Genomic DNA, 15,526 nt, shown 5'->3' on the forward strand with positions numbered 1-15,526 from the left:
TAACATTTTTGTATATATGCTAATGTGACTTTAAACTGATGGAAAGGTTGGGTTTGCTGAGTAAGTAAATTGATTAATTGAAGTATGATCACATGATAAGTATGTAAGTAATAGTTTGTTTGGAGGGAAGTTTTTAAGGTCTGAAGAAGCCTCTGGTGAAAGTGCTAACCTGTGCACATAATAAAAGATTTATATTTTTTATGATAAAGACTGGATTATTACTACGTGCCTAATGGTTGTCTCTCGCTGGCTATCATTTTTGGATTTATTACTACTTATTTTCAAGACAGCAGAGAGGCATTTGCTCTTGTGGGAGTGTCAGTTTTAACTGTTACGCATGTTTTATATATTGTTTTTTTTTTTTCTTATCATCATTTTTTGCCTCCTTTTTCACAATCTTATGTGTCTTTAATCTTCCTTTCAGCTTGGATTTCATCCACCTCCGTAAACTGTGCAGATACTCTCTCTTTTATGACTTTCATATTACTTGTCAAACCTTCCAGTTTTTCCTTTTCAACTTAGTACTTAACTTTTTTCCTGACTGATATCCATACAAACCTTAAAAGTTTCCTCTGTTAACACTAAGAAATTAATTTCATATTCCCTTGCTCTGATCCAGTTTAGAAGCAAAACCGACTACTTTCCATAACAACAAGGCATCTTAACCCCAGTACCCTATCAATTTCTAAATGGAAATAACCTTCTTGACTAGCAGAAACCTTTACAAAGTTCAAATATAGCTAAAGAATTCAGTAAACCCTTTGCTTATCAAAATTAATGTACACTGTCCATACTTCCTTTCAAGGTGGTCAACACATTCTCTTATCCGCACATTATATTCCAAGATTCAGAGGTTCCTGGGTACAGAACATTTCCATAAAGATCGTTAATCCTTCTTTCAAGCGGGACCTTTCCCTTAACAAAACTAATTCAGATGAACTGTATCCTGGATTAGTCATTCCAACATTGCCAACTATTTCTATGGATTACAGGGTTGCAGCCCTGAATACAAGCCAGCTGAGCTGACCTGGGTTTGAATAGGGGACACAATGGTGGAGAAATTGACCAGGGAGGGATGGGGAAAAAATGAGCAGGCTTTGCCTGCTCACATCTTCTTTGGCTGTAGAGATGGGCAACATGTCTCGGAGAGCATATTACGCTAATGTATCCCCAGAGAAAATGGAAACCTACCTAAAGTCATCTTACAAGGGTGGAGGCAAACCTACCTAAAGTCATCTTACAAGGGTGGAAGCCTTCTTAAAGAGTTGCATGTCACACCAACTCCATGCTCATCTCTGAAGTACTTATGGGGGCATACAGGGAAGGTTAGGGTGCATTGTAAATATCCCCCGATGACTGCCTCATTGACAGTCTCACCATGACTAGCTCTTGGCCCATTGAGAAATGAATAGGCAGGGTTGAGGCAATCAGCCACATGGTAAGCAGGTGCGGGGACAAAAAATTTTAACAGTCTTGCAGTATCTTTACTGCTGTCCTGTTAATAATGTACATTTTCATTCCATTCCTAGAAAAGACCTACTTTCCTCAGCTATGTAAAATAATCACTGTGCTCTCACTTTGTATGTCAGACATCTTTAATGAATATCAGCAACGTTGTCCTTTAGCAACTCTGTACAAATGTAAACAAAATAGCCAAGAAAACATTAAGACATTACATTGAATTCACTATGCTGCTCTGAAATGAGTACCACATCTTCAGATCTGGCCACATAAACAAAATGGCCTAGTGTCACTAACTTGTACTAAATCCATATATAAGAACATAGATTATTGCAACATTAGTGGGACAATATTCAAGAACCTAAACTCTTTGACTCAGCTGGTCATGCATTGCTTAGATAGCAGCCCAAGTATGGTGCTCCATCTACAGCCCATGAATAGATTACTAGCTACCCAAATCATTGTTCATTAAATCTCTCTGTTGGTTATTTCTAGTTTAGTTCATCTCTTCTTGCATCCAGAGTCCAGTGGACTATTCTCAGCTTTTCACTCTTTATAGCTTTATTAGTTCTCATGTGCTTGGCAAAATCAGCCTCCAAGCAATTTTCCAAGCAAATGATCTGTCACAACTGAAATTGGACTTTTCCTTCAACTGTCTTAGCTACAGTCTTACTAGCTACTTATCCCTTCCCCTTTTTGAGTTTCAGTGAAAATATTTCAACATTAGGTTCAACAAAATGTAAAAAATGGTGCCTGTTCTACACTGACTGCTTCCTGCAGCATGGAAGACTGTTGTCTAAATCAGTATAATGGGCGATAGGAAACCATGGAATATTACTGTCAAAGATAGCATAGCAGGAGATACTAAAGTAACTTATATGCTTGAAAACCAAATAACTTGGAATATTAAAGAAATAAATTTAAATAAGAAGAAATATATGATACTGAGGCAATTAAGGAAAACTGCAAGAGCCTTAGCAATAGTTAAAAAGATGCTATTTCTGTTGAGAGTTAAGTGGTAAAGTACGAAATGAAACACAGCAAGTTAATGTCTCAGAAAAGGCTATGCAGCACACACAATCAATTCTTAAGAAGTGGATGCATATAGAAGATACTAGTTTAGAGAGCTGCCTTGGCAAATTGGGGGTGTATGGGAGGAAGAGATTGCAAAAGTCAGAGATAAAGGAACTAACTATGTGTACTGTGACATATTTCTCCAGAATGAGAATTTTCCATTAAATAATAAAAGAAGAAATTAATAACAAGTATAGGAGAAAGGAATTAGAATACAAAGACCCAAAAATAGGGACAGTTTTTAAATATTGCTCTTACAGACATTGAACATTGATATACTAACAGGATTTGCATTAGCATACATTTTCTGTATGTTAATTCTATGAGGGATAAAACAAAAATAAGAGTCAAAAATCTGGACAGTTGAGAGGTATGGTCATATTCATCCATATTTCCATGGTAAGAAATGTGCAGACACAAAGGCATTTAAACTCTGGGTAGGTGTCAAAGTCTTCCATTACCCTCTCTTATGGCCCACTCAGCGGAAACCTTTTTAAGACCAGCTTGAATACCAGTCATGACAGATTTTTTTTTTCATGTTTACTAAATCCTTAAATTTGTCTTTAAGTTTGACTTGATCCTTCAGGAGCCTACACTTTAATGTATATCTTAAGTGATGAGGCCTGTTACACCACCAAATCATTTGCACAGCACACACAAGTCAGGTCTATTCAACGTAATTAATATAAACTGAAAAGAAAAATGGGCCAAGCAATGAGGGTGCGCTAATTAAGGGCAGTGAAGGCGCAGAAAAAAGTGTTTTCAGTTTTCAGTCTGAAAGATAAGGAAATCAATAAGCCACTTTACTGGGTGTGTGGTAGATCATAGACTGGCCAGAGTAAATAGAAGAAAAACATTAGCTACTATGCCTAGTGTTTAAGAAATAGCCATACAATGTCAGTAGTTAAGTACATAGCTCTCAACCAGTCAGGGACACTTTTCAGTATTAGTTCTATTAACTTGAGACAGTGACAGAACAACAAAATGTGGTTTGATATACAGTTTCTGAAGTAAAAGAAGACTATAACTCTAATTATTGTCACTATTTATTAAATATAATTCAGCATATATTTTCCAAACATCAGCACATTTAGGAGGAATTAAGAGGGACAGAACTAAAATTTGAGTCAAAATCAGAGAAGTCCCTGAAAATCAGGAACAGTTGAGGGGTATGGAGTTCTTTTCCATATATCCCAAAGGGGAGGTGTCAGTCAGCAGCAAGACAGACGTCAATGTGCACATCTTCCATTTACCAGTCCATGCTGACAGCTAGTAAGTAGGTCCCATTTGTTTAAATTCTCATGCATCTGTTCATGGACCAGCTTTCTAAGTAATTAGCAAAAGAAGGCAGGAGGGGGCTCATCCTCTATTAGCATGCAGATGAGCTCCATGAACCTTACACTCACTGCAGCCTCTATTCAGTAGTAAGGAGGTCTGCCTCTGGTTACAGAAAAGCTGAGTACACAGCTCAGCTGTCTGCAGATATGAGAGATGCAGAGATTACTAATGAACCATGGGTAGAACCTATCAGCATTGGGACTGTCAGCTCCCAGAACATCTCCTAGCAGTTTTAGAACCTGTTTAATGGTCATATCATTTTGAACTAAAATGGTAGAATACAAGTAGTAGTACCTGGAGCTGAGTTGTTGCACTTCTGTTGTGACACATTTCTGCCTGCCTCACTAATTCAGGTCTGATAAGCTCGGTCTTACTTTGCTTCTGTTGTTTTTTGAGTAACCTCACTGAGGCTTATCCCTGCTTCACAGCATACATGTAGATGCAGTATTTTCACCACCCTCCCTGATTAGCCCTGTTATTACATCATGGTAGCTGTATAACACTTCACATTTTTGCACTCCTGTGTGTTAGGAAATTGTGCTATTTATAGTGTAAGAGCTGTTTTAAATGTTTACTGAATTATTAGACAAGTTAATAGAAGCATTTTGTATGACTAATAATTTAGGTCACCTGTAAAATAAAACTATTATTTTAAATGTGAACAAATACCTGTTTATACCTTACATCTCCTTACTCTCCTTTCTTCACTCACTTCCTTACGTCTATCAGTTTCTCTCCCCTGGCTTTTTCTCTAAATGTACCATCAGCATACGTTTCTCTCTCTTTGCACTGCAGTTCCTGTTTGTATTATACTAACTTACCTTTATTTTCTCTATAAACTAGTTAAAATTTCTTTAACTATTAAATCATTGTCATATAAAGTGTATCTATTCTTAACCAATGTTTCATACTGTCTCTAATTTGGTTTAATTATTTAAACTGCAGTTGTTTTTTGTATTATTTTTAAACACTGTAAATTATTGTTCTTAAAAGACTTTGTAATACTTTGAAGCTTTTCTCCCTGGGTCTCAGCTGAAAATGGGCTCCTACCCAGGCAGATCTTCCAGGCACACCTCTCAATTGTCCAGATTTTCGCAGAATTTCCAGATTTTTGGTTCATATTTTTGGTTTGTTCCTAATAAAATTTGCAGCTTTCTGGCAAATCACTGCAATGTTCTGAGGACTGAAGTGACTAAATAATGACATACATTTGAGTTTCAGACTTCAAATCCTTCAGAAACGGTATGTTAAAAAAAAACCCTGTTACTCTAGCTACATTCTAAGTTTATAAGAGCAATATTTAAAAATGTGTCCCTATTTTTGGGCCTTTCTACCCCCATTTTGTTGGGCTTTGTCCAGATTTATTGCACTAACAGGTTAAGAGGTATGCTTCCAGATAATCAAATGTCCGTAACTAAATAAATAAAGCAACGGGTAATATACAATAAAGATACCTGTTGTGTGTTTTGAAGGACAGTGTTATGATTGTAATGTTAGCACTAACAGCCAGAAAGTAGCCAAAATGTTTGTAATTGTTCACCAGCTTGTACCCCAACTTTCCTAAGGTAGCTCACACAGAGATACATACACACACACACACACACACACACACACACACACACACACACACACACACACATAGGACACTGCATGTTTACGGACACTATAGGTTTTCAGTACTGAAAAAAAAACCCTCCTGAAATGCCAGCTTAAGCAGAAAAAAATAGCAAACTAGCCATTCTGAAAAAAAAGATCCATTTAACAAACTATATATTATAACAAAATAAAACCATGGTAAAGTTGGCAAGGCTTTTTCATTAAATTGTGGAACATCTCATTGTACAAAATAAATTATTGTAAAAAAGTGTTCACTGTGGTATATATGGCAATTGCCTATCGGTACCCTTGACTATAAGTCCTATTTTCTGTGGATACAACAGCAAAGTAAGGGAAGTAAGAGATTTACCACTGTCTTTGCAGATAAGCATTAGAAAAAAGGATGATACAAGTAACATCAACATCTCATACCTCTCGTGTGACAGCCAAAGTAACATCATGAATTCTGGTGAGGAGAAACTCTGGGTGGCAGGATGCCAGACGCTGGACACCAAAGAGACCTTTCTTTTTGATCTCCCTAAAGCAAAGGAAACCACACTGACCATTATTATGGAAACAGGATTGTACAATACTGACTGCTTACCCCAATGCTATGCCACATTTCTAGTTACATACGTTGTAGTCCTTACATCGGTACTGTCATCACTTGTGAGTAACTTATTTATCTGAAATTTATTGAGGGATCTTTTCAGTCATGGATGAGGCCAGAAGTGATTTACAGACACAAGACAGTAATATGCATGAGGATTGCAATTTACAAAGATAAGCACATCAGGGTTCTAGAAATACTTCACATAACTGTACCTTCATTATACTAGGTTACTATCAGATGCTAGTATCTTGTCTATGTACAATACATACAGTGCCAAACAAACCATACTCCAGCGCAGATGCATTACTACCCTCATAGGGGGATTGGGGCACTCCTTGTTGCTAGTCCTCAACTATGCAATATGCAACAATCAAGTATACATAAAATGTGAGTAGACCAATATTGTAGCAATGTACCACAATGAAATGCATGTATCCCAACATTATTAGGTAATGTCATCCTACCCAAGTAAGCAAGGCACATATGCACAGTTTATATAGTTTGGAATAAGACACAATATACTTTAGTGTAGAATGCTGCACTCCCATCATTGTGAGTGGAACTTGAATATGGAATACTCACTGATGTTAGCCCACAAAGAATGATCAAGTAATGTTATTGTGTTAGGAATATAGGTGGTTTTATTTTATTTTATTTATTTGTTCACCCCAGGGAAACAAGACTCATCAGCTGGTACATAAAACAGCAAACAATACTTTGGAAAAATATAATAAAACATCAGTGATAATTAAGGAACATTTGTAAAAACAGGGTAAGTACTACATGATAAAATAGAATGGATTTTGATAATGTAGAATGCACTTTGTGTAAGACAGAGTAGTAACTTTTGTAACCGGAGGAAATAATCTTGAGTGCTATATAAAGGATACATTTAGGAGGAGATGGGAATGGTTAGTTCTGCACAATATGTTAAAGTTGCTCTTTTCAATGAGGTGAGTAACAGGAGCCCATGAAGCAAAGTGAGTCAAGGTACTGCTAACACAAGCTAGGAGGGCATTACAGAAATAGAAAGAGGTGGAAATACATAATGACTGATAACTGTTTGCTACAGAATTGGTCAAGAATGTGAATCTACTTCTGATTATTCATTTGAGGAAAAGGACATGGGAGTCAATATGAAATGTGTTCAAAGTCAGACAGGAGGCAGAAGCTGTAATCAGCATAAATAATACAGTACACAGTCTACTATCAGCATGTTGTCTTTTCAACACCAGCAACCTTTAGAACCCCCTGATAAGAGCATCTTCGTTTCTGAACAGAGGTAAGAATGATGTGCTTGGCTTGCTTATCCTGCAGTTTGTTCAGATTTTGAAGTGAAGACAGAAATAATGAGGTGAAGTAATATTCAGGGTGACTGAGGAAGATGCCCTATCTAATACCTCATCTGGCTTCAGGCCCTAAAATATACTTATTTTGCAGGAGGCACTAATTTACTGTTGAAGTCATAGTAAACAGCACTGAAAGCAGATTTTAAAGGACAGCAAGGGGCCCAGTCAAAAGCTTAAGTATCTGAAGGCCTCTGTTCAGTCAAGTCCCCCTTCTCACATTGAAGGAACTTGTGTATCTCAATAAAGCTATGGGTTATACTGCATAGGGCCAGCCAGGACTGGCCAATTAATGCAGGCATTGCAGAATGAATATGGTCCATTGGAGAAAATAAGGATAATTCACAACCATAAAAAATCCCATGGGCAAAGCAATCACAGATATATCAAAACAGCACAAGAGGATGAAGGTGCTCAACATATTACTGGGGAAGACCAGAGGAAAAGTATGAGTAATGATAGAAGTTACAAAACATCATGGATTAAAGGGTGCTATCTGCTTGGAGATGAAAGACTGACGTTGCAAAGAATTATATACTACCTGAACTTGGAATGCAAGAACTATGAATCGAGACAAATGTGATATGGTTAAAAATGAGATGAAAAGAATAAACAGTTATTTCGTGAGGATTAGTGAATTAAAATGCACTGGAATGGGTGATTTTACATCATCTAAAATCAGATCTTTTATTGTGCACAACAGTCTTGCAGAATTACTAGAGATACCTTACAGTCAACAAAAGGGTGACCAATTTAGTACTCATTACAATCCAAAAATGATTGAGCAGTCTCATTTAGACTCCAAGCCAAACCTTATAATACTGCAATGATAAATGTTTATTCTGCAATTGCAGATGCTGAAGAGGAGGGAGTCAGCATGTTTTATGAGAATCTGCAGCTACCTCTGGATATAATAACAACAACAGGTGATTGGACAGTCCAAAAAACAAGTGGTATAATGGGCCAGTTTGGCATTAGGGTACAAAATGAAGTTAGACATTGACTGGTGGAATTCTGCCAAAATAATTGGCTGGTCATAGCAGACACTCTTTTTCAACACCTTAAGAGGTAGTGTTATAGAAGGACATCACCAGGTGGTCAGTATTAAAACCAGACTTATTATTGTAGTCAGAGATGGAAGAACTCTACATGGACAGCACAAACAAGACCTACAGACTGGGTCTCAGACCATCAGCTTCTCATTGCAAAGTCTGGAATGAAATTACAGAAATCAGAAAAAGACCAAGGGGCCAGTTAGATATGAGCTCAACAACTGTCATGTGATGACAATGCAGCTGACATGAAGAACAGATTTAAGGAATTTGATCTAGTGGACAGAGTGCCTGAAGAGCAATGGTTAGATGTTTAGGATATTATCCAGGAGCTGGCAACAAAAAACATTCCAAATAGAATAGAAAGAAGTCTAAGAAGTTAGAACAGCTGTCTGTGGGAGGTTAGACGTGGCTAGAGCAAGAGCAAAAGGCAATGGAAATAAACAGAGAAAATACATTAAACTGAATGCAGAGATCCCAAGTACACCAAGAAGGGGTACGGAGGCATATATAAATGAACAATGCAAAGAAGTGAATGAAGATAACAGAATGGGAAAGGCAATAGCCTTTTCAAGAAGACTGGTGAACCTCAGGGAAAAATCCTATGTAAAAATATACATAATCAGAACATAAAAAAGTAGCAGGAATATACAGACCTGCATAAACAAGACTCTAACATGACTAATAATTAACATCGGATGTTCTCTGCTGTAGAGATAGACATCCTTTAGAGTAAAGTTATGGGCTCTAGAAAGCTTTGTTAATAAAAGGCTGCAGGAAGTAATGGAATTCCAGCTTAATTGTTTAAAATGCTATAAAATGATATTGTTACAGTTTTTCTCATAATTTGGCATCAATTTTAAAAAAAACACAACACTGGCTACTAGAATGGAAAAAGTCAGTTTACATTGCAGTCCCAAAAAAGGAGCAGTGCTAGTAGAGTGCTCTTATTATCCTACAACTACACTTACTTCTCAGGATAATAAGGTAATACTTAAGATTCTACAAACTAGACTCCAGTAATATACAGACTGAGTACTTTCAGAGGTACACGTTGGTTACAGAACAGGGAGAAACGATAATGATCAATTGCCAACATCCTCTGTATAACAGAATATGTGAGGGGATACATGAAAAACATCCACACTTTCATTTTTGTTGACTACTCTAAAGCCTTTGATCATGTGGACCATATCAGGTTGTGGTATGTTCTTAGAGAGATGGATATACCAGGTCACCATATTAGTCTCCTGAGAAATCTAATCCAGACCAAGAAATAGCAGTTAAAACCGAAAATGGAATAAGTGATTGTTCATGATTAGAAAAGGAGTATGACATTGCCCTATATGGTTGCCCTATTTACTTTATAAGCTGAATGTATCAAGAGAAATCCTAGGATAGACAAATCAGATGCTGGAAACAAAACTGCTGTAAGAAATATTGACCTCAGATATGCAGATCAGAGGTGTAACTAGGTAATTTGTTATCTGGGCAGTCCACAAAAATGTCACCCCAACCCAAAATAATAATAAAAAAGCATGCAAATGCCATGCTACAGTTGCTAAGAACACCACCTATGCTTCTTAAATGAATGCTGGGATTCCACTTGCTCCCCATCTGTAACTGCCAATTGTGTCCCATAACAGCATGCATTCCGGGCACCTGTCCCCTTTGCACAACCCTAACTATGGCTCTGATGCAGACAGATGCACTCAGATGACTGAAAGTGAGGAAACTTTGAAGACCCTTTTGGTAAAGGAAAATGTAAAAAGCACAAAAGCTGATTTGCTACTCAGCAGTAAAAATTTAACATTATGTCATCCAGTGCTATTAAATCACTGTAAATAGATGGGAAAGAAGTAAAAGCAGTCAGAGATTTTATTTTCCTGGGCTCAAAGCTCTCTGCAGATGGTGAGTACAGCCATGAAGTTAAAAGACACTTGTTTCTTAGGAGGAAAGCTATAGCACATATGGATAAGATATTAAAGAGCAAAGATATCACATCTTCAACAAGACTATAACCAAAGCAGTCTTTTTTTTTTCCAGTAAAATTTAGATGGTTAAAGATTGTCTACTGGAAAATTGCTTTCTTTGAAATGTGATGTGAAGGAAAAATCCTGAAGATTCAGTGAAATGTCATCATGTGAAATTACACCACATTTCAGTAGTAAAGAATTAATTTTATTTAGTGCTTTCATACCTTGGTATCAGAGACTTTGTCTGAATGAACAAAATTATTAAAAATTCAAGGCAATTTAAAACATTTTAAAACAACCGCCCTGTTCAAAGTAACCCATAGAATGAAACTTCCTCTAGAATGAGACTTCCTGTAGATTGAAACTTCCTGTTCCCTCACCATGGAGAAAATAAACAACATAGTTAAATGCAATAAATTGCCAACACAGGTCACTGTTCATTTCAAACTAAAGCAATACTGAATTTTTTTTTTTTTATTTTACATTTGTTGACCGGGCTAGTCCAGCTGGAAATATGTCCATTTTCAGTGGAGGCCCGGGGAGAAAAGCTCCACAAATTACAACAACATAAAGGGTCAAGACAAAGACATTAACAGTAGAATTTGTTACATAAGAAGTTTTAAAAAATATAGTACAAGCCTAAGATTATATATTTTATATTTCAGTAGGGAAAGAAAAAATTTAGCTAAGAATAGATGAGCAAGACTAATATATTTGCATTGGAAATGGTGTATTACAAATCTTTATAACATATTACAAACCTAGGATTTTATATTATGTATTCTATTAGGGAAAGAAAATGAAATCTAAGACTAAACTAGATACAGCTAGTAGTTTATATTAATAGATACTAAGGTCACACAAAAACCTAAGAAAGAAAACACTAGAGATCAATAGCTAGAGTATAGAAGATCTGTATACAAGGATGGATTTATGGTGCTCTTTATCACCTAGGTTGTGATACTATATGACGGTGTTTGATCATTCCACAGTATATACATATTTACATGAGAAAAAAATCCTAAGGAAGGGTAAGCTCACTAAAAATTAGTGAGACAACACAAAATCATGATCATAGGAGGCTAGGAATTGTGGGAGTCTAGTTATAAATAAATAAAGAAAAAATAAAATCAAACTTTGTATAAAAATATAATGGATTTGAGTTTTAAAATACAATTAATTGATAGATTAGCATTTAAATCAGGCAGCTGAGTGGCATCAGTAGCAAGCTGCCAGCACAACTCCCGGTATTCCAGCCATAAATCCCCAGGGCCACCCTTGGGATTATTTTCCAATTTTTCTATCCCAATAAAAAAGAAAATTATGCCCAGGAAACTCCCTATTATGCTTAGCTAATGCACTGTCTACATCCTCTCTTTTTATAATATACTTGTGCTCAAAAATTCTCTTTTAAACGCCTAGATATTTTACCAATATAAAAACACTGGCACTGCTGGAATTCAGCTAAGTAAACTAAATGCTTCATTTTGCAATTACATCTCAACTTGGGTTCCACCAACATATTATTGAATAAGACTTAACTGTCCTCTAAAATATACTTGCAATAGTTACAATATGGACACTTAAATGTTCCTATCTATTGTCTGTGTAGTGAGGCATTCTAATGACAGGGTGTTCAATTAGATTTTTAAGAGAGGCGCCTTTTCTAATTACAAATTTTGGGGTGCCACATAAATCTTTTAGTAACCAAGGTGTTTAGTGAACTGTGAAGAGGACTTATACATTTGGTTGAATGCCACTGTCAGCTTGCATGTGGAGATGCCTTTTGCTTTACATGGTGACTGACTACCCTTTCACAGTAGTTGTGCAACATACACAAACACACACACACACACACACACACACACACACACACACACACACACACACACACACACGCACACACACACACGCTCTAAAAACTCATCTGTTTAATTTGGCACATGGCATCACTTACTCTTTTGACAATTAGTTGTTTTGCCTTAGCTCTTAATTTTGATTTCATCTTCCAGTGTCTGATTGCCATTAACAGTTGTTGTTGTGTCTTTCGGCATTTCCCGGTTAGGGGTCGCCACAGCGGAACTCCAGTCCGCTAATGATTGGCAGTAGATTTTTACATGCTGGCTTGCCGGGCCTAATGCACAACCTTCAATAAAGGAACGCCCATTCACGCATGTCGCCACACAGAAGATGCTCTAACTGAGATTCGAATGGACAACATCTAACTGTGAGGTGACAATGTTACCGCAGCACCACCACCGCAGTTGTGACAGTGCTTGGGTTCAAACATCTTAATGAACTTGACCTGAACTTTATAGGAAAGTGAGACAATAGCAGTGGCCTTGATCTGCAATTCTGACTTGTGTGGATGAACCTAGTAACCTCCCTGTGTAGTTAGGGCTATACTGGGTCACTGTCCAAAAAAAACATGCGCGCACACACACACACACACACACACACACACACACACACACACACACACACACACACACACACACATACAGACACACACACACTTCTAAGAAAATAATTTCATTGAAGCAGTTGCATGCACTCTGGTCACCATTACAAAAAACACCTGAGTCTAAGGCCTACCTTACTGCCTTCTTGTAACACTAGAGTATTAAAGCTGACAAAGACAAATAATGAAACAGCAAAAACTGCAAAGATCTAAATTAATTTCTTGGTTCCAAGCTATGAAGAATAATTGCAGAACTGTAATACATAGGTAGTTACTATGCATGCAGTCTAGGATACCATTAGGGAGCCTGGCCCAAATTCTTAATTGCCCTAGAGTACTGACTGGTTAAGTGAGTTGCTCAAAATCATACAGTAGACAAATGAAAGTGGAAATCAGAGTTTTAGTCCTCTGTGTTAACTGCTATACAAATCCAATGATAGTAGTTTTTATCTGTAATATATTTATTTATTTTATTTTTGTCTTACTAGGTATATGGTTGTCACTGAAGCTATTATGGCCCTTTAACAAGGGAAATATTTATACCGACTAGGGGAAAAACCTCAATTCCAGAGGGGCACCTCAACCTATGGTAAAGGAGACTAAGAACCAAGTGAAGAACTGTCGTGATTTGCAGAATGGAGATGATAACACTGCAGCAGGTGGAGTTTGGGAGATGGTTGAAGAATGCAAAAAATTGAACAATACAGGATGTGCTTTGGATTTCTGCACCAGACTGAATTATTCAGATGATATTGCAAAGGATCAGAATGCTGATGGTAAGATAATTGCAGAGAGTAATCCTGCTGAATCAGAAGAAGATGCATTGAGGTTTGGAGATGGTGATGAAACTCCAAACCTACAGGTTGTAACAGTGCTGGATGAGGAGAATAAAGTAGAGAGGTGGATAAGGATAGCTGGGACCATGTGGATAACACAGAGTATGGAGCAGTGGAATTGTTGCAGGTGTATGCAGTTTCAAACTCTGGATGGAATGTTAGTCATCTGGTGAACTATAAAGGAAAGAAAAATGATACAGGTACACATAAAGATGGATGAGAATGAGCGGACAACTCAAACAGAGGAGATGCCAGTATCACCAACTTTCAGTACAGTAAGATTACAATACAGAAATGGCTTGCAAAGTTTTCCTGACAGATGTTTTGCAATGAAGACTAGTACATTGTTATACTAGACTTTCAGGTTAAGTAAAAATTGTTACACAGTTATTTGTGTGACTAGTGCGGACTCAAGTGATATTAGTTTTAGGCTATTCCAGTTGTTGGAACTATTTTGAAAGTATTGCCAAGAAGGAAGTTCTGTGGTTTTGCTGGAATTTCTTTATGAGGTACCATTTTTACAACAGCAGTGTTATTAAACATAAATGAAGGAATCAGTTTAAATTAGATAATGGTTTAACTGAATACATGTTGCATAGCTGTAGAAGGCATACAACCACTTGCTGATGAATCTAAGGTAGAGGAAGAAGAGTGAGGGTTAAAGACAAATTGTAGCTTATGAATGATCCTATTAGATATTTACAAAATGTTTTCTTTAGTGGATATGATAAGGGCAGTACTTTTTATGTGCCCCCTCAAAAGGTTACTTTAAGTGTGGTAAAGCAAACAGAGGTATTATATCATGTGACAGGATAAAATATATTGTAGTGATCTTGGTCATGAGGTTAAGAGATGAGTACTTAGCAGCTGTGGGTATGCAACATCTGCTAAAAATGAGGTGCGGTAATGAAGAATTAATGTAGAATAGAGAAAGGGAAGTGAAAACAATAGGAATATAGGAAAATATATGAAACTTTAAAAAATGGAATGAAAATGAAATTGAACAGAAAATAAAAAGACTAATATAGAAGAGAAACAGAAGTCTTGACAGCAAGGGAAGGAAATTCATGGAGATTTATTTGTCATCTGTAGGCCTCAAAGGGTTTCTTTATGTATATGATTTATTTCAGTTTGATAACCAGGTAAGTGAGCTGCTCTAATTACCCTTTTCAGTCACCACATGGGTACAAAGTATAGTCATAGATTAAAAAGAAGGTATGACATAGTACAACATAACATTATATAAATTTAGAGGTAAATAATAAACAAGTAGTAAATCTTAATCATTAGTAGATAGTATCATAAACAATGGTCACTGGTATTTATTATTTTACAATATACACTTACAGGACAGATGTTCCATTCAGTGGATTTATAAGTACATTTCTATAGCTCGGTGTACAGTACAAAGTTTAAAACTTTGTGCACTAATTAGCCAGTGTGAAGAAATCAGACTGTATTCAGTGGATACCACTTAAGACTTATTTGAATGTCTGTACTGTTTCATGTTTTTTACATCACTGGTTGGCTTCACGTTGCAGTGTTATCCTTAAGAAAGCTTTTACTCCAATGAGAAGGTAAAATTTTGGTTGTGCAAGTGTGAGCACATCTTCCTAGCTGTTCCTAAGAGAGTAACTTTAGTCCATTATTTGAAGAAGGCAGTTACAAAATGTTACAATTTTATATATGAGTATCTACCAGAAAAGTGTCTCTGCAAGTAATTGAAGGCCATGTACTTTTTTCTAATAAGAAGCAATGATGACTATTCAGATC

The 15,526-nt window shown here is 36.6% G+C and overlaps 1 protein-coding gene across 1 annotated transcript in view; it reads right to left on the reverse strand.

Moving 5' to 3' along the window:
- TOGARAM2 (TOG array regulator of axonemal microtubules 2) overlaps positions 1-15,526 on the reverse strand; it is a 1,500,446-nt gene that overhangs the window by 307,335 nt on the left and 1,177,585 nt on the right. Inside the window, exon 12 of the mRNA XM_044059883.1 lies at positions 5,902-6,007. Coding sequence (XP_043915818.1) covers positions 5,902-6,007 — 106 coding nt within the window. The remainder of the gene's footprint in view (positions 1-5,901; positions 6,008-15,526) is intronic.

The sequence above is a fragment of the Protopterus annectens genome, chromosome 1.part2 (genome assembly GCF_019279795.1).
Source record: "Protopterus annectens isolate FY-2018-M chromosome 1.part2, PAN1.0, whole genome shotgun sequence".
Classification (NCBI taxonomy): Eukaryota; Metazoa; Chordata; order Ceratodontiformes; family Protopteridae; genus Protopterus; species Protopterus annectens.